This window comes from Aphelocoma coerulescens, assembly GCF_041296385.1.
Source record: "Aphelocoma coerulescens isolate FSJ_1873_10779 chromosome Z unlocalized genomic scaffold, UR_Acoe_1.0 ChrZ, whole genome shotgun sequence".
NCBI classification, from domain to species: Eukaryota; Metazoa; Chordata; class Aves; order Passeriformes; family Corvidae; genus Aphelocoma; species Aphelocoma coerulescens.
In genome coordinates, this window is record NW_027184085.1 from 1,406,637 (window position 1) to 1,425,764 (window position 19,128).

General features: G+C 48.0%; 1 protein-coding gene across 2 annotated transcripts; it reads right to left on the minus strand.

Moving 5' to 3' along the window:
• Positions 1–556: 556 nt before the first annotated feature.
• On the minus strand, positions 557–19,070 carry LOC138103455 (tetraspanin-36-like). Of its 2 annotated transcripts, none has more exons than XM_069001757.1 (7): positions 18,949–19,070; positions 6,004–6,195; positions 4,958–5,032; positions 4,415–4,510; positions 3,678–3,830; positions 2,700–2,783; positions 557–1,878 (listed from the first exon to the last, which is right to left on the minus strand). In XM_069001757.1, exons 1-7 carry the CDS (start codon positions 19,006–19,008, stop codon positions 1,792–1,794), a joined length of 747 nt encoding a protein of 248 aa, XP_068857858.1. In that variant the 5' UTR covers positions 19,009–19,070; the 3' UTR covers positions 557–1,791. The 2 variants fall into 2 exon arrangements, with proteins under 2 accessions (XP_068857858.1, XP_068857859.1); XM_069001758.1 differs by lacking the exon at positions 18,949–19,070 and adding an exon at positions 16,601–16,648.
• Between the last annotated feature and the right edge of the window lie 58 nt (positions 19,071–19,128).

A 19,128-nucleotide genomic window follows, 5' to 3' on the forward strand; every position in this document is an offset into this window, starting at 1 on the left:
AAATTACACTTTCAAAGGCGATAAAAAAACTGACATCAAGGACAGCGGGAGGGCGAGGAGGGGAAAAACAGGAACGCTGAGGGGAGCGGGAAGGGCAGAAGGTGGGGGAGTGCTGAGGGAAGCGGCGCAGAAAGGGCAGGAGCGGGGAAGGAAGGCGGGATCGCGGAGGAGAGCGGGAAGGAAGGGCGGAAGGCGGGATCGCTGAGGGGAGCAGGGCGGGAAGGAAGCGGGATTGCTGAGGGGAGCGGACAGGGAAGGCGGGATCGCTGAGGGAGGTGGGAAGGGGGCAGGATCTGTGAGGAGAGCCAGGCGCGAAGGGAAGCGAGATCGCTGACGGGAGCGGGAAGGAAGGGCGGAAGACGGAATTGCTGGGGGAAGGCGGGTGAGAAGGGAGCGGGGATCGCTGAAGGCAGCGGGAAGGGAAGGCAGGATCGCTGAGGGCAGCCGGGCGGGATCTCTGAGGCAGCGCCGACAGGCGCCCGCTCCGGTTCTACCCCTGAGGGCTTTACTCCCCTCACGGAATTGTGATAGCACCGAACAAGAACCGCCACACCACTTATTACTTGGTTGTATAAATTCAGTTTATTTCAGCATTTAACAGAAGACAAAGCTCTCAATAAAAATTCAGTTTTCAACGTACACACGGTCATGCTGGTGTGTCTCCTATAGGACTTTGTCACTAGTTGCTTTCTTTTTTCTCTTGGGGTAGGTATGGGGATAATTAAACAGCTTACACTGACCACAAACTAATTTTTTTTCTAATTAGCTACAAATATAAAGGTTTATTTTGTTAAGGACAGGCTGTTTATCTCTCCAAGGAAGGAATCAGCAGAATCTCTGCTGCTTTTCCACAATTCCCTGGTACATAAAAGCTCACAGTTCTCTCTGTTCTCTATCCCCAAAATCCTGAAGAGCTTATAAACAGATTAACATACAAATGAGTTAAAGAAGGACTGTGTTAAAGCAGGGATGCAATCTAAGGAGTAAGTGACTGTGTCCAGCAGAATTAAGGAGAAAGAAAATGTGTGAAAGCCATGCTATAGCAGGTTATTGAAATTGCTTTGTATTAGAATGCATATTTTTAAGGTTTTCACAGAGAAAATGCAATCAGGGTGGAAATGTGGCACTAATTCCCCAAGGCAAACCATAGAATAAGGAGAAAGAAAATGTTCAAAAGCCCTGCTTCATAAGGAGCATTTAATGTCAATAATTAAGAGATTAAAAACAAATCAAAGAGAGAGAGTTCTGAGCCCAAAAGCTCAAAACCTGGGCTTTTTCATGTCTGCTAGCATCTCCAAACAGCCACACAAATGCTTGTTCCAGACTTTAAGCATGGGGTTGGTTGTCTTGTACTAACAACCGCTGCAATTCTGTAAACAGAATTACAACATACAGCTGTAAGAAAGAAGGGGGGAAAACCCCCAAACTGCACAATCGGATATAGCAAAAACATACTACAGATCCCCATGCCTATGAAAAATACTTAAACCTGGCATTCAGAAGTTTCTTTTGCTGTTTAAACCACGCCATAGGAATGACCTGAGGTTTGTGCAGACAACTGAAACCCCTCCTGCGGCCTCCACCAGTTTATTGATTAAAAAATAAAGTTTCTGCTGTGTGTATTTGGGGCAGAGGAAAGAAGGGCAGAAGAAAGTTTCTTTCTGGAGCCTACTACACCACCCAGTGCTACCTGAAGTCACAAGTCCAAACTTAGCATAACGTTTCAGAAAGCTGTGGTATGGTCACAAGTCAATTGCATCATCAGGAAGCAAGATTGTTCTTTTCAGTTTATTAAGCAAACACCCCTGAGTAAAGAGGCTGATATCCACTTTCTTCTTTCTTGCAAGTAAGCACACAGACACTCAGCATGCCGAAGAACTGGAAAAGAGGGAGTGCACAAGAGACTTAGTCCTGCTGGATTTCTGTAAGCCGTCAGACTAAACACCTACATATCAGATGACCTGATCGCATGAAAAAAACTCACAATGCGTCTGCAGAAAGTGTTATTTTTGCATACCAATTCCCAGTAATAGTTCCAGCTTAAGTGTTTCCTCTCTGGTTTGTCCCATTAATTAATAAATTTGCATTAATTATTAGTTATCTTGTCATGGGGAGAGTTTCATTGAAAGGCTGGGATTATTCTGGAATGAGTTCTCCAAAATATTTAAGCATGCCTTTGAACAAGGAGTGACAGGGATGGCTTCCCCCTGCCAGAGGGCAGGGATGGATGGGATATTGGGAAGGAATTGCTGTCTGTGAGGGTGGGCAGGCCCTGGCACAGGGTGCCCAGAGCAGCTGTGGCTGCCCCTGGATCCCTGCAAGTGTCCAAGACCAGGCTGGACAGGGCTTGGAGCAGCCTGGGATAGTGGAAGGTGTCCCTGCCCATGGCAGGGGGTGGAATGGGGTGAGCTTTAAGCTCCCTTTCCACCCAAACTATCCTGGGATTCTGTGACTCTAAGACAAAATGGATTCCCCTTTGAATTTCCATCCCAAATCCCCTACTATCTTTTGAATCCCTCCCATCATCGTTAAGCAGATGAAATGGAGACAGTTGGAAAAACAACAGTGAGGAACATAGGACTGAGTCTATTTCAGAGGCAGAAGAAAGCTGTAGGAAATAGGACAGTGAAGAGGAAAAAGACCCAGGATCCAAGGGCAAACAGTACTGTTTTCCTGAGGGAAGAGACAGGAGCACTTACCTTTACGATGGCAAACCCCAGGATCACAAGCATGGCATAGCCAATGACGCTCTGCAGCCCAGCCTCCAGCTCCTGTGCACAGCCCTGCCATGAGAGGTAAAAACATGCTAAAAGGTGTTCACCCAGCTGAAGTTTTTTATTATTTCCCCCCAAATCTCCCAAGGAAGCAGGCCCTGATAAGGCCTGTCTAACCAGTACTGCAGACCTGAGGAACTCAATTCTTGTCTTCCAGACCCGATGGCTTATTTCCTCCTGCATGAGGAGAGGCACTGACAAACTGCAACTCACTGACATTTGCTGTGTCTGAGTTTCCTCTAGCTCAGGTCACTTAAACTAAGTGCCAAAACTCAGAGCTGGAAGGCCATCAATGGTATCTATAAAAGTCAACTATGGGGCTTATGCCCCAGACTGGAGAACCTGGTATGGAGTTAATAGAATCACAGAATGGTTTGGGTTGGAAGGGACTTGAAAGATCATTCAGTTCCACTACCTGCCATAGGCAGGGACACCTTCCACCATCCCAGGTTGCTCCAAGCTCTGTCCAGCCTGGTTTTGAATGCTTCCAGGGATGGGCAGTCACAGCTCCTGTGGGCAACCTGTGCCTGGGTCTCACCATCCTCGTATCTGATCTACACTGACCCTCTTTTAGCTTAAAACCATCACCCCTTGTACTGTTGCAACAGGCCCTGCTAAAATGTTTGACCTCCTCTTCCTTACAGGCAGCCTTTAGGCACTGCCAGGGGCTCTGAGGTCTCCCTAGAGCGTTCTGCCGGTGAACACCCCCAGCTCTCCCAGCCTGGCTCCAGAGCAGAGGGGCTCCAGTGCTTGGAGCATCTTCATCCTCCAGATTCAGCATGATCAATCCTACATGAGTCTTCCCTGCTCCACATCTGTTTAAACAGCTACAGCTATGGGCATATCCCTAAACTCTGCCAGATCTGCTTCCGTCCACAGTGAAACCAAGCCCCTCATCCTCACCCGTGTGTTGAGTTCCTGTGGCTGATCCAGATGCCCTGTGCAGTTCTTCGCCTCTTGCTGGCAGCAGCTCTGGGGGACACTGTTGTTCCCAGTGGAATTAAACCACTGGGTGGTCGTCCAGTCACTGTAGTTCTTTACCCCGCAGCAGTGAAGCTACCAAACACAGGACAGTTACACAGCAGTTACTGTTACATAATATTATACATATGTATTACTAGTTACAGAATATGTAACTAGTTGAGTTAAACCTCTCTTAGGCATAGTGGGACAGAGGTCCCACTAGTCTGCAGCAGATTTACAAGCAGTGGTGCTTCAGGAAAACAACCACAGATGTAATAAATCAACCTCCTTCACACATTATTACACCCTTCTTAGTTTATTCTCTGTGAAAGCTCCAATATGAAGGTGACAAGTTGCAGGGTAGAGTCTTCCATCATCTCGCTATTTTATGGTGCAGTGTTCCCAGCAGCAATTATTCATATGTACTTGTTTGCTCTGATGCAAATGTCACTCCTATTAACCAGATCCCTCACTACATGAACTTCACACTTGGAGCCTGAACACACCAGCTCTGTGAAGTACGGAGCACCCTCTGCTGCCTTGGAGAATCAGATGCTAAGCCCAGAGCCAGGTTCCAGGATACAGCCCCACTCATCCCCTTCCCTCCTTTCCCAGCCTAAATTCCTTGTTTAGGACCCAATTGTTCTTTTCCAAACAATGCTTAAATGTTTTTTTACCTGTTCTTGCAAGTAATCCACAACTGTAGACTCTGGGTTTTTCCCATCATACTTCTCAAAGACTGAGCGCATCGTACCTTGCACATCAGCTTTTACCTGTTTAGAGAGGGAAAAACAATGCAGATGGTTTTAACGTGAGAGCTGAAAATTTTATCTGGTGGAAACTGCAAAGTATCTGTATCCCAACTACGTGGGGGCAGGGGATAAAAAAAGTTTAAAAAAATCAATCAATGTTTCACACAAAATTCAGGTTGCGTTTAACTGGAATTGTGTTCCTGGGTAGAAGCTTGCCTCCCCTGATGGAAAAGCCCTCCTTCGGGAGTATCAACAACTGTTTAATTTAACTCAGAGGCTGTTGTGATGCCTGCCAGGTACTTTATGTATTCACTGTGTTCCCAACAAAGACAAACCCTTTCCCATTTGCTCTGCAGGTTGCAGGACAGGGGATGAAGTTAAAAAACCCAGATAAATTGGAATGATCAAAAAATGTGAGATGTATTCTTTACTTTTAGGTTGGGACAGAGATGCTAATTCTTTGCTTACCTTTTCCCTGTAAACAAATCCCAGGACAAAAGCAGACACTTCTGCAATGAAGATAACCAGGATAATGGCCAAGAACTGAAAATAAAAGAGAGAGACTGTAAGAGAGAATCCCACAGTATTTGAATTCAATTGCACAATACACTTCACCTAAATTTACATCAGTAAGTGATCATTACCTCCTATTGCCTTTCCTATCAAAAGAATTCCCAGAACAATTTAGAATAGAAGAAGCTGTGGGTGCCTCACCCCTGGAACTGTTCATGGCCAGGTTGGACATGGTTTGGAGCAACCTGGTCTAGTGGAAGCTGTCTGTCCCCATGGAAAAGGAGTTGTAACTGGACGAGCTTTAAAGTCCCTTCCAACCCAAACCTTTCTGGGATTATTGCTCACGGCTGGGACAATGCTGTGGCTCCATAGGCTCGTGCCTGATCCTGAACACTGCCACGACATGACCTGTGTGAAGAGCCTATGAAACACTTCACAAGGTGGATGTCAAAGGGGAGAGTGCACACATAAACCAGCAGCTAAGTTAGGTACATTGTGCACTGCTTGTTGAGCTCACATTGCCTTCAGGGCATGACTTGGGGCATGAAGTTCCTCTAAGTGAACCTTTCTGGATTTTCAAAAATAATTCTATGAGAAGTCGAGGCATGCTTTCAGCAGTCAGAGGATGGAAGTCAGCAGAAAAACAGATGTACATCTGGTTTGCTTGCTTAGAAACTTGTATTTCCTCCTGTTCCTTCACCATCTCACTCCTCAAAACTTGCTGCTTCCCACACTCACCACCATCAAGCCAGCTGAGGCAGAGCATGAGACTGTCGATGGCAGGGGGTGTTTGTACAAGGCAGTGCCACTGACAATCCAGCCTGCGGCTCACTCACCATGAACCAGAGCACCACAGCAGTACATGACTCGCACGAACCAGCAGTGCTTCAGCAGTGTGCATCACAATGACCTTTTACTTTCTGTTTCACACCCCCCGAGGTCCAGCCTAGCACCTTCCCTGCCAGGGGGAGGCAGACGATGCACACGGACGTGCCACTCACCAGCCCCAGGCCGACCCGAGACTCGCGGAAGGTGGCACAGCAGCCGATCAGCCCGATGATGAACATCACCACGGCCACGCAAATGATGATCACGGCCGGCAGCAGGGCGTACTTGTCCTGCAGAAAGTTGTCGTAGCTCTTGTAGGTGTTGATGACGTACGCCCCAACATAGCTGAGGCCTGCAGCTGCCGCCTGAAATGCATTAAGGAAAGTGATTAGCAGTTATTTATTAAGCCTCTGACCTGGAAACTAATCGTGGATTGTTTTCTAATAGTGATTTTGGAAATAATGGCTACAGTGTGCAAAGAGCTAGAAGAAAAACATGCTGCATCTGAAACTATTACCTAATCCAGCTACGCATTCTAACTTGAACACAGAGAAGACAGAATGCACTTCATCACTCCCCTGCTAATAAGGCACCACTGGAGCCGAGCTGAAAGGCTGGAGTCTACAGAGCTACATCAGTGTCTCTGCAGAATGCCAAGCTCACACTGCTTACCCAGGGTCACCTACATCCCACCCAAGGCTGCATTTGCAGGAATCAGATCACCACAGGGATGAGTTGTTGGTTTGTGGCTTTTTTTTTTTTTTTGAGAAAAAACTCATCCCTCGCACTCTCACAACAGCGTTAACCACTAAGGCAGGCGCAAATGTACCTAGTCTAAGCAAAACAGAGTCCCTCCTTTTCCTGAAGGAAACAGATTTCTGCAATAATCTATTTATAATCTAAAATAATCTCTCTCCCAGAAGGATGTTTTGCCGATTGAGGCCAATGTACAGTGCACCAGTGACAGTCGTCCTGGAGACCAAAGGCTTTTATCCACTGGACTGGGTACAGCCCTGGAAACAACACCAAAAGACTCAGCCATGCCCTGCCCACCTCACCAATGGCATAAAAAAACTCTCTCAAGAGTCAGGATGGCTCATCCACCCTCTGTAATCCTGCAGCACAAGTAAAATGAAGCACCCTCTGTATTCACATTCTGGAAACTTGAGGGAAACCAGCCGGTTTGTTCTGAGCAGGTCACAGCAGGATTTCATCACGAAGCCTGGAGCACTTCATTACTTCCCCAGCACTGTATGTTTTAATTAAATCAAACAGTCCTCATGCTGGAGCTAGGACTTGCTAATTCCTTTACCTTGTTTGGCTCTTTCCCCTCCAGCCAGGTCTGCTGCCTGCCCTGCAATTACCTCCAAGTGCAGGAACATCCTTTGTTTCACACAGCTCCCATCCCATAATCTTGCATTCCTGGATGCTGTCTGTACCTCAGAATTACTGGGGTCAGAAGCACCAAGTGAGGAAGCCAGAGACATTTAGCACATGCCACGCAAGATTCTGCTGTGCTGGGGCTCAGATACAGCAGGTCCTCTTCAAAGTGGGCAAAGTGGGGTATCAGGAAAAGGAATAGGATCACCAGTTCTCAACAGGTTGTTTGTTTTTCCTCTCCACAGGCACTGGGTTTTCAGATAGTGCTAGTAATTAAAGCATTTCCTAAAGCTTCCTTTCATTTTTCCTCTCATTAAGGAAAATCTCTTTCCTATTTCCCTCTCTGCAGGTACAGGGTGAGCGCGGCTTTTTCCTGCCACCCCTTGTTAGGGATGCAGGGAAAGGATGAGACCACTTTATCTCAAAGGGCACCACTGCCTTCTCACTTCACCACTGGAGCGGGGTTTTGAGGAGGAGCAACCCTACCTTCTCCTCCAACATATGTTCCTGAACTGAAAGTAGGACAGGAAAAGTCATTGGAATGGCAGCAGCACTAAAGGTGGAGGTGGGGATGCCCCACCTCCATCCTCCTTTGCCTTCAGTTGCAAAAAAAAAAAAGAATGAAGGTGCATGACTCAAAAAGTTTATCCTGTATTTCTGGCCTGGAAGGCTGGATGCACGTGTCTGTCCACCTATGCTCTGTTTTGAAATAGCATCATCTGGGCAAGGACAGTCACGGAGAGCCAAGCAAAGCTGTGCCAGGGCCTCACCACCATCACAGGGAACAATTCCTTCTCAATATTCCATCTCACTCTGCCCTCCGGCAGTGGGAAGCCATTCCCTGTGTCCTGTCCACTCCAGTGTGTGTCCAATGTCACTCTCCACCACGGTGGAAAAACATTCTTCATTTTTCATCCATACTTCATTTTCCATCCATTTCCAGCAGGTTCAACACGCAGTGCAAAGGAAGCAGCACAGGAAATGCTAAAGACCAACCATCTGTGGGGAGCTAACAAAAACCTTGCTGCAAGTAAAAGGCTGCCACAAATTAAGAAAAAATAAATAAATGATGAAGCCAATTCACAGAAGGCCCCTAAAGCCAGGACCAGCAAAGCTCCACGATAGCAAGACAAAACCAGAAGGTCCAGTGTTAAGTTCAAGGACATCAAATGTAAAGCACTTTCACAGTGGGTTTTACTGCAATACTCAGGATTGGCTCGTTTACGGTGAGAGACAAAACACAACCAGCAAGATGTCTATTAAAATTTCCGAACTTCTGCTTCCAAGCAGAAAAAGGAAGTGTAATGAGGTGTAGTGGTTTGGTCCAAAATACTCATTACTCATACAAACCCAGAAGTCTTTGGGAAAAGATCTGGTTTAAAGGAAGATGGCATTTTTCCCCACAAACAGATGCTGCACTTCACCCATGATTTTTAATTCACTGGGAAGAATCCTGAAGAGCAGGGTCACTCAGGAACAGAAGGCATCACAGCTAACAATCTCTTCCCTGATTTGTTTTTGCAGGTGAGTCCCAGAGGCAAGTTTTGAAAGCAAAGATGAAAAATATTTCAGAACTTAAATCAGAACTCTTCCCTTACGCCCTTCCAGAATTTAAAGCAAATTCTAAATCGGGAAGGATTTTTTCACCCCAACAATACAAAACCTACAGTCCATTGCTAGATCTGAGATGAAGATATACTAAGATGTACTTCTCTAAAAGTACAAGTACTTTGCATTGCAAAAGTTGGATCTCAAAGTATGTCTGATTAGATTCTGTTGGATCTCAAGAAAAAAAACAATCTCACAAAGGCCAGTTTGAGCGATTACTTTTGAGGAGGAATAGATCAAATACCTCATTTTTCACAATTAGTCAACCACCTTCTCAAACCCATGTAAATTAAATACAAGGATGTTAGGATTATGCCAAGAAATTCACACTACAAATGGTTATTGTTCTTCACGCTTTCCCTCGGTGTCCTGCTTGGCAGCTTACTGTCAGCCAAGTCCAGTGCCCATCAGGCTCACGCAGTGCAGGGGTGAGCGCTGGCCCAGAGCAGCCGGCACAAAACCCAGCACAGGCAGCCATATGGCAGAACCACCTCCCCTGGGCCACCAATGGCAAGCACAACACCCACATCTGACCCTGTTCTCCCCAAGCAGCCCCAGCTGACTCACCAGGGCTCCAGGAAACTGCTGGTGTTTCTTTACAATGCTGATGACTTCCTTAAGACAAGATGACGAGATGAGACAAAAGGGAATTTTGCAAGAAAACCCCTTTTCACAGCTGGGCAACAGAGCTGCAGCCACCTCTGCTGCCTCACCCACCATGCCTTGCACCCTTCAAGGACCTAAGGCCAGAATCACTCAACTTTTCAAATCCCACACCCTTGACAGAAAGCAGAGAAACTACTTGAGCGTGAAAAGTGAACTCCTTGGGGCTGAGTGAGAAGACAGCCAAGCTGTGACAGACACCAGATTTTCCCAGGCTGAGGTTTGGGCAGGGCCTGGGCTCACCAAGCTCTTCCACGTTAGGCTGAGCCGGCTGAGCCAGGGGAGCAGGTGCACACAACACATACACAGCAAGGGGGGACTCTCTTCATCGCGTAACGCACACACAGCACCCTGAATATTCAATCCTGCCCCTGGAACAGAAGCCTGGGCTGTCTCACTGACGCAGAACAGGACAGCTGTTCTAACACTAATTTTATGTACATTTTAAAATACAGCAAGCCTTTTACTTTGTGTTCCACAGTTTTTACACACTGGTGACCATAAGCCCCTGCCCTTTTCAGGAGGCTTACAGCCATGCAGATACTTCATGCCACCTAATCAGCATCACAGCCATAGAAGGGGCTGCTTAAAGCTTCCTCTACCACTGTTCTGAACTAGATGCAAATTTTTTATTTATATCTATCTGTATCTATCTATACATTTTTTTTCCTATCAGTGAGGCAGAACAGGTGCTTTTCCACCTTTACTTCTCTGTTTTCATAAGCCAGCCTTATGTGATGGCTGAGAACAGAGGTTTGTGTTCGTTTGCAGTTACCAGCACAGGCTTCTCTGTCCCCTGCCAAACCCAAATAAGGTACAGCAAAGGAGCCAAACTACCGACTATGAAATTATATGGCAGTGTCTGCTGGTTGGAGGTTTTGGGGTAGTTTTTAAAAGGTTTCTCCCAGCATCCTCCCATTTCAGTGTCAATTCTGTGACTCGGTCTGTTATTGTAAACTGGTGTAAGACTTCTGGACAATTAAAAATACAGAGTAACAAACCTGTAGTGTTAAAAGGAGAAGCTTAAGAACAGGGTGAATTCCAAATTCACCCCATGTGTCCAACACAATGCAGCCTCTATACAGTAAAAAATGGAAGCTGTGAGACTCAAAGACATTTCTCCTTTGTCAAATGGGGCTTTCCCAGGGCCAGCACTAATACCCATCACAGCACAAAAAACTCAGGCTGGACTTTGTACCCTACCATTAACTTTTTATGGGCAAAGACAGGTAAGATAAACAATACCGTTTTTCCTGACACAGTAAGAGCAGTTGTCTCCTGCAGCAAACTACTGCAAATACATACTGGAAGCACTATGAATATCCACACAAACCTTTTCTGAACTACTCCCACCTAATTTGTCATTAGGCAGCCAGCTCACAGAGGTGCCTGAGTTAATTCTAAAGCTCAAATCCCACGTTTTTTCACTAGTATCTTTGCAGTCAGGGCACCTCACCCAATGCAACACCCAATGCTGGTGTTCTGCCTTCTCATCCAACACCTGTGTTCACTGGGATGCTGTCATCTTCTCAGCAGTTTCAATCTGCCACAGGACAGAGTAGGACATGTCACCTTCAATTATTACTTTCCCAATTACAATTATTACTCCTGTGCTGCCCCCATGTCCGTCCTATCTAGAATCAGCCCCCAGCAACACCGGTCGCAGTTACAGCTGCTCATACTCTCCTTAACACAGAAGATACTCAGTATCTTTGCTCTTTGTTGGTTTTTTTTTCTGTGTACAAGAAGTGTTTTTGATTTACCTTGACAGGTAAATCCTCTGCTCGAAAGGTTTTGCATATTTCCTCCATAAATACTGTATTTTATTACCCAACAGCCAGCTTGCATGGCAAGGGGAATCACTTTCTGGCTCCCTTGCTGATTTATTGTACTACAAGATTTATTGTTCCCATTCACTACCAGAGTTTCAAGTCCTCCCTGGCTGCTGCACTACTTCATTCCTACGGAGACAACAGGTTTCCTAGTGACTTCACCGGAAAAGAGAGGCACTGAGGACTTTTGAGAAAGCCTTCCTCACTTAATGCAAATTTTAACCAGTTTAAAACTCCCCTTAGCCCACACGGACCAGGCACTCACCAGACCTGAGGGTCTCCCTTGGCCCGAGGCAAAGCTGGTTTCTCCCAGCAATGAGAGTGACCCCAGCTCAGCACTTCCCATCTCATGTGCACAATTTTCTCTCCCTTTTCCCATCCTGGGTTTAAAACTCTGCCAGCTGGAAGGGACTCTTGGCTTCAGTTACCATTTCCTACCCTTCTTATGCTATTAATTTCTCCAAAGATAAATCAAGTATGGCCACATCTGTGTTCTCAGGTTTCACCCAGGACAGCCTGTGACAGTGTTTGGTCACTCTCACAGTGAAAAAGGGTTTCTAATGTTCAGAGGGACCATCCCGTGCTTCAGCTTGTGCTCACAGGTCCTGTCACTGGGCACCACTGAGGAGAGCTCAAACAGCATCACCCGGGCAACCACAGTCAGAGAGGAGCAAGCAAAGCTGCTTCTCTGGGCACCCTGTGCCAGGGCCTCCCCACCCTCACAGACAGCAATTCCTTCCCAATATCCCATCCGTCCCTGCCCTCTGGCACTGGGAAGCCATTCCCTGTGTCCTGTCCCTCCATGCCTTGTCCCCAGTCCCTCTGCAGCTCTCCTGGAGCCCCTTTAGGCCCTGCCAGGGGCTCTGAGCTCTCCCTGGAGCCTTCTCTTGTGCAGCTGAACACCCCCAGCTGTCCCAGGCTGGCTGCAGAGCAGAGGGGCTCCAGCCCTGGAGCATCTGGGTGGCCTCCTCTGGACTGGCTGCAGCAGCTCCAGGTCCTTGTGCTGTTGTTCCCCAGGGCTGGGGCAGGTGGGGTCTCCTGGTAGTACACAAACTTGCTGTGTTCCCTCAGATCCTTGCGTCATGAAAGCACTGATTTACAAAATAATAAAAAAATACTGAACTCAGCAAGCTGGCTTTGGACTGGAGCAAAAAGCACCAGAGCTGTGAGCTCCTACCAGGCAGCCCTTGATTCCAGCAGCACCAACAGCCCCGGGAGAGAATTCCTGCTGATCTCATGCCAGTTACTACCCTCAAACTAAAACTTTCAAATCACAGTTTCCTCACATGAGCTGTACAGGTGGGACAGAACCAAGACATCTGTTCTGAGCCAACTTACACCAAGCCACAGCAGACTCTTCAAAGTATGTTACACCTAAATATTCAGCTGTGATGTACAACTGCAGGGCATGTTTCAGCCTGCCTTCAAAGCACACCTCAGGGCTGCTTGCTGGGTATGGTTGGAAGCGCTTGCTTTTTCCTTTCCTTTCTCAAATGAAAACAATGAGCAGCTGCCAAAAGGCTCTGAAAACCTATGTCTCTGTTTCAGGAGAAAAAATCCCCCAAACCTAAAGAAACGTTTTCTTGCAGTTTTTACATGCTGGAAAACACACACTCAGAGGGGATTCTGGGTGTAGTGGGCTTGTTTTCAAGTTATATTACGTAAATGTTCACCTAAAGAGTTGTTTCAGCACGTCTTCTTCTGTTCCCCAAGCCTAATTCCATGGTTATTTTCCCATCCCTAAAAGCCAGCACATACCCTACAGAGCATAAATGGTGGGATGCACTGCAAAGCAAGGAATCCTGCCCCAATTCCTATGACTTCTAATGCTTAAACCCCTGCCTTGGGGCCAGGGTGCTGCTGTTAGTCACAATCACAGAACTCTGTGCACCTCTGAGGCAACAGGACCACGAGGAGGAGAAAGCAGAACCCCCATTTTCACTCACATTCTAAATACACAGACTGCAGGGCATGAGCTTGCAGTGAACGTAACTTCAGCTGAGCACGGATTGATTTATCAGCCAGTGCCAGGCTGTTTTGGACCTGAGCAGCCCGTTTGGACACAAAACACCCTGTAGTTCAATATTTGCTTTCAGAACCACCCCGATTTCTCAATCAGCTGTTCCAGGCTCAGACACCAGACCAAGTCCCTGCACCAGACCAAGGTGCACCTAAATCACAGCAGAGCTAATCCTAAATCTTGCTAAACAGGTAACAAAATAGGACCACTCAAGCAGTTGTAATTACCAGAGGCACTTCCACAACATGGAATCACAGAAATCCAGAACGGTTTGTGCTGGAAAGACCTGTAAAGCTCATCAAACTCTACCCCTTGCCATGGGCAGGGACACCTTCCACTGTCCCAGGCTGCTCCAAGCCCCATCCAGAGCCTTGGGCACTCCAGGGATCCAGGGGCAGCCACAGCTGCTCTGGGCACCCTGTGCCAGGGCCTGCCCACCCTCACAGGAACAATTCCTTGGCAGTATCTACCCTAAACTGCCCCTCTTTCCAGTGTGAAGCCATTCCCCTTCTCCCATCACTACAGCTCCTGATGAAGAATCCCTCTCTGGTTTCCTCGTAGCCCCTGTCAGACACTGGTAGGCTGTCACATGGTCTCCACACAACTTCCTCCTCTTCAGGTTGATCACCCCCACCTTTCTCAGCCTGTCAACATCAGACCTCTGGATTTGGAGACCTGCACACTGGGGGACTTTTGAAGAGATCAAAGTGCCTTTAGGGATGGATACACAGCCCGGCCATCCAGTGTGTCCGTTCACAGCCACAGGGGGGACAGTCTGACTCAGCCTGTTCCTCCAAATCCCCATCACTGTCCCAACACTTCCCCTGTGCTGACCACACAGCACCAGCATCTTCATTTTAATTCAGCCCATGAGGCCCCTGTGCAGTACAGCAAAGCCCATTTTCCTGGACGTCAGTTCAGTTCCGCTTCCTGATTTTGGGCAGAACAGTTTTAAACAAGGAGGAACTTCACCCTTTGAAGGCATGCTCAAGAGGATCACACCAAAGTGCCCAGCCCAGGCATCTCAGCCTCATCCTGTGACCACTCTGCCTCATGTGGCCGCTCTTCTCTCACCATTCAGAAACGAGTTAGAAATCACAGAACCACAGAATGGCTGGGGTTGGAAGGGACCTTAAAAATCACCCTAGTTCCAACCCAAAACAAACCCACCACTTTCCCCTTCCACCCAACACTCTTTATGCTGGGTCAAGATGTGCCCCAGACCTCCCTTGCTCATTGCCCCCCATCAGTTCCATCAGAGGAGCAGAAACAAGGAGTTTGGACTGAAGTCTGGTCCTGAGCCCTCCCAGGAGTGGATGAATGACTCCATTTTCACTCGCTGGATGTGTTAAAAGAAAATAAAATCAATACAGCTCTTGGTTAAGCAGCTTTTTCGGACACTACTGTGAGTCAGGCCAACCCTGTGGCATTGTTCCCCTGTAGAGGGGAGAGCTTCCAGAGCTCTCCCATCTCCCTGTCAGGATCATGCAGAGCATGAGCACCCGGCAGAGCTGCCTGTCTCCCACTCTCCTGTAAAGCAGGCAGCTACAGGCAGAATTAAGGCTTTGCCTAAGAAAAGAGGCAAGAAAGGTGAGAAACAGGCCACAAACACCCAGACCTCTCTAATGACTCCTTGGAGAATACCACCACCCTTCAAAGTAAGGTGTTTCTAGCTGCAATAATCTTCAACATAATCTTTGCTATTCGTTACATTGTTCATTAAAAATGATTAAGAATTCCCTTCTCATTGGGTTTTTTAATTTTTTTTTTTAATTATCCAGATTTCTCTCTGACTGAGGCTTCAGAGTAAGCATTCCCAGACTACCAATCGCTGGCATGAGTGATTTCAAATTATTTATACATAAAGGAATTTTTCTTGTGGGTAAATTTATACCTCCAAATTACTACAAATTATTTAAAGTGAACCACAGCAATATTATGATTCCTTGAGCAACCTGCTCTAGTGGAAGGTGTTCCTGCCCATGGGAGGGGGCTGGAACTGGTTGACTCTTAAGGTTCCCTCCAACCCAAACCATTCTGGGATTTTATGATTATTCTATGCTACTAATGCCCTGAAATGCATTTGAATCATGCTTCTTGGAAATTCACAGGTCACAAATCCAAAAATATTTGCAAAAACCACCTGATGTAGTGTGTCAGGGAAGGTGGAGAAGGGAAACGGGGAAAGACAAACTTTGAAGCACTGAGACACTCTCCACAAGGACTCTGTGAGACGGCAAAGCCCCTCTCTATTCTCTAGTCAATGAATGACTTTCGCAGCCATCTGGACTCCTCCCTGTCAGAGGGGTAAGGACCTGACACAGGGCGCCCAGACTGCCCCTGGATCCCTGGCAGTGTCCAAGGCCAGGCTGGACAGGGCTTGGAGCAGCCTGGGATAGTGGAAGGTGTCCCTGCCCATGGCAGGGGGTGGGATTAATGACTCTTAAGGGTCCCTTCTATTCTGGGATTCTGAGTCTTCTGTGCAGTCAGATCCCAGTAGAGAAACTGCAGCTCACACCTCCTGGTATCAGGGCTGCAAAACCCAGCTGGGTCTTCTGAAGAGTCCATGAACAGCCTGTAATCAGCTCCAGAGCACCCCGCCACGTGTGGGGGCAGAGGGAGCCAGGGCTCAGCTGGGAAATACAAGCCTGGCTTCACTGCTGGCAGGTAGAGAGAGCACATCCTGCTAGGGATCAGTGCTGCTCCTGCCCTTCTTGTCAGCAGATCGAATGCTGCTCTCAAATCCCCTGGTCCTGCTAAAGCCCCCCATGCAGTAACTTACCCTTATGCTCCTCCCTGCTGCTGGCCAAGTGAAGCAAGCCTGGGGAAGCATGCACCTCGGCTTAAAAGTGAATGGGAAATCTGGGCCAACAGGATTTTCACTGCAGAAACACCTAAGGTGGCCCTTGGGTGGTGAATCAGAATATCTTGAGTTGGAGGGGACCTACAAGGATGACTGAAATCCAACTCCTAGACCCCAGGACCACCAGTGGATGCCAAACCCCCTCTGAAGGCAGAGACCTGTTTAGTGACAATGAAGTGGAAGGTGAGCAGGGGCAAGGTGCTGGATGCTTTGAGGTTAAAAGCAACCTGGGAAGGTGTTTACTGCACTTTATACAAAAACATTGGAGCACGAAGCTTCTGTCTATTTTTAAGATTCTCAGTTTCTTCCCTTAGACCAGCAGGTGAATCCCAGCATTTCACCTCTCTCCTTCAAAAAGAGCATCACCACATCCCACCCAGCCCAGTCCCCTCAAAAGACATTACCAAGAACATCATGGTCTGGTCTGACCTTCCCTCTCCCCGTCTTAGGTCCCATGAGATAAACCTGCCTCCCCAGTCTTCACCTAGAGCAGGCCAACACCCACTTACCAAAGCAACCACACACTTGCACCTAATTAGTAGCTGCTAAAGAGCAGAACCGAGGTGGGAAGAACTCCCACAGCTTGAAGCACCACTTGTGGTAACTGTATAATTAAATAATCTTTAATGACTGACTTTTTGGGGGTAGTTATGCATAGATCCCCCACCAGAAGAACGACCCGCACATACGATGCTGAGCCTGGTGTTTTGGAGAAAAGCTGTTTTTTCACCTCCCGATTTGTCATCCTGGAAGATCTGACTTTCTTCACTCTGCATGATAACAATCAGAAATCCAAAAGAGGATTTTTTGCCTTTTTAGGATATTCTTGAGTAATAACTTCTGTCAAAGAATCACATCTGCACCATCTGCTGACTATGCAGGTGGTGAATTATTTTCCATAATCACTTCCAAGCTGGGAAAGATCTGCAGCATGCAACGTCTGGACATGAATTACTCCTTGGAGAAAGGCCCTAATGTTCTTTGCAAATCCTGTGTTTTCACAATCATCTAGAGCCGTGCACTTACAGAGCCCTAACTGTTAGAAATGTTCTGAAGGAGCACAAAAGAATCGGTCCCTCCATCTCCACCCTCCTAAAACCAGAATTCCAGGTTCTGCAGTTCTGCTGCTGGAATGTGATTACCACACATAAGGGTGGCAGCAGCATCTGAATGCCACAGGTACTGCGCTGCACTGCTCTTACTAGGATAAAAACCAACCCAAACGGCCGGTCTGGGTCACCCCAAATTCAGAGGCCACAGACATGCAGAAGGATAGTTACTGACAGTCCATGGATGCAGATGATCTATCACAATTAGAGAGTTCCCCTACAGCAGAAGAAAAGGCATCAGAGACATTTCTAGGAGGACATAAGGCTGTTTCATTTTTAAAAAGCCAAGCAACGATGCTAGCCTGAGCTACACCTGATCTGAGGCTCAGGGGCTTTCCACATACAAACACTGAGATGCTGCAATGTTTCTCTGTGGCTGCTTCAAAAAACTAATCACCACAATCCAAGCAAACACTTTGAGATCGTGCTACCTGGTGTGGAGCGGTGACTTGGCCTGCAGCTCCATTTGTGCCAGTGGCTCAGGAGTTACACGGAGCACATGCAGCAATAAATTGTGCCAAGACTCCACAAAGGAGGCACAGGACGGAGGGGACGCGCTCCTCACCACAGCCAGCAGCAAGTCATGTTTTCACAAAACGGCACCACACCCCACGAGGCCCCAGGGATTAATTCAAGCAGTATTCGTTCTTTTGCTTTATTTTTTCTCTCCCCACGTAGCTTCTCTCTTTGGGAAAACTCTGATTATTCTCTTTGGGAAGAGCCCTCAGCAGCCTCCCCCGTTACACCCAGAGCAAGGCACGCTGCCATGCTGAGCCCCAACCGGGGCCGAGCAGCTCCAGGCCCTCACTGTCGCCAGCAGGTTGGAAGCATCCCTGGCAAAACCCTGTCTGGAAAACACTCAGATGCTACAAAGCAGCTGTGAACCCCCAAACCACAGCACTGACACACACGAGGTTTGACAGGGGCCCTTCCCCAACAGCGGCACCAAGTCCCAGGGCTGTCCACGGCGGTGGGGGTTTTCCAAACTCCCACATACGCAGGGGAAATGCCCGAGCCTGGTCACCAGAATAATCCCCAGCTCTTTTGAACAGCCACGAGCCCCGGGCCCCGCTGCCACTGTCACAGGGCAGCCCAGCCAGGCCACGAGCCCCCGATGCCGACACCCTCAAAACAACAGGCGTTAGGCTAAAAAGTATACAAACCACCCTCATTTTTTCATTTGCTTGTAAATAGTTATTGAGGAAGTGATTTGGAAAGCCGTAACTGTGCCAAGGACACAGCTGGAACAACGTTCTCAGCTGTTTTCCTCCCCAAAGAGTCCTCACCCCAAAAGTGGAGCAGACTCCTTGTACCATGCCCTCGCCATGCGGCTCCATTTGCTTCGGATCACAAAACGAGGCTGCAGCCTACTTTAATTAAAACAAGCCACAAAGAAAAAAAAGCCCTACAAAAGTAACAAGCTCTGACCCTATTTCTTAGAAACTTAAGCCCCTAAATCTCCTCGTTCTTTAAGGATATGTAATTAAGGGTCGCTACAGAAATGTACGAGTCACCCGCACACAGCTAAGCTCAATGCCCGGCTCGCCGTGGGAAGGACACCCGGGACCGCGGGCATGTCCCACAGCAGCGTGTCCCCCTGCCAGAGCCCCGCCACCCACGGGGACACCCCGCAGCCCCGGTACCCAGAAGGTGAGGCTCAGCAGCAGCAGCACGGTCTTGGAGGTGATGACTCCGCAGTCCATGGCGGCAGCAGCTCTGCGGCCGTGTCGCCGCACCGGCCGTGGGTTCCCCGTGGGGCCGCCCCCGGCCCGCCCCTGCCCTGCCCTGCCCACCCACGGGACGCGTTTCCCCGTGGCCAACCA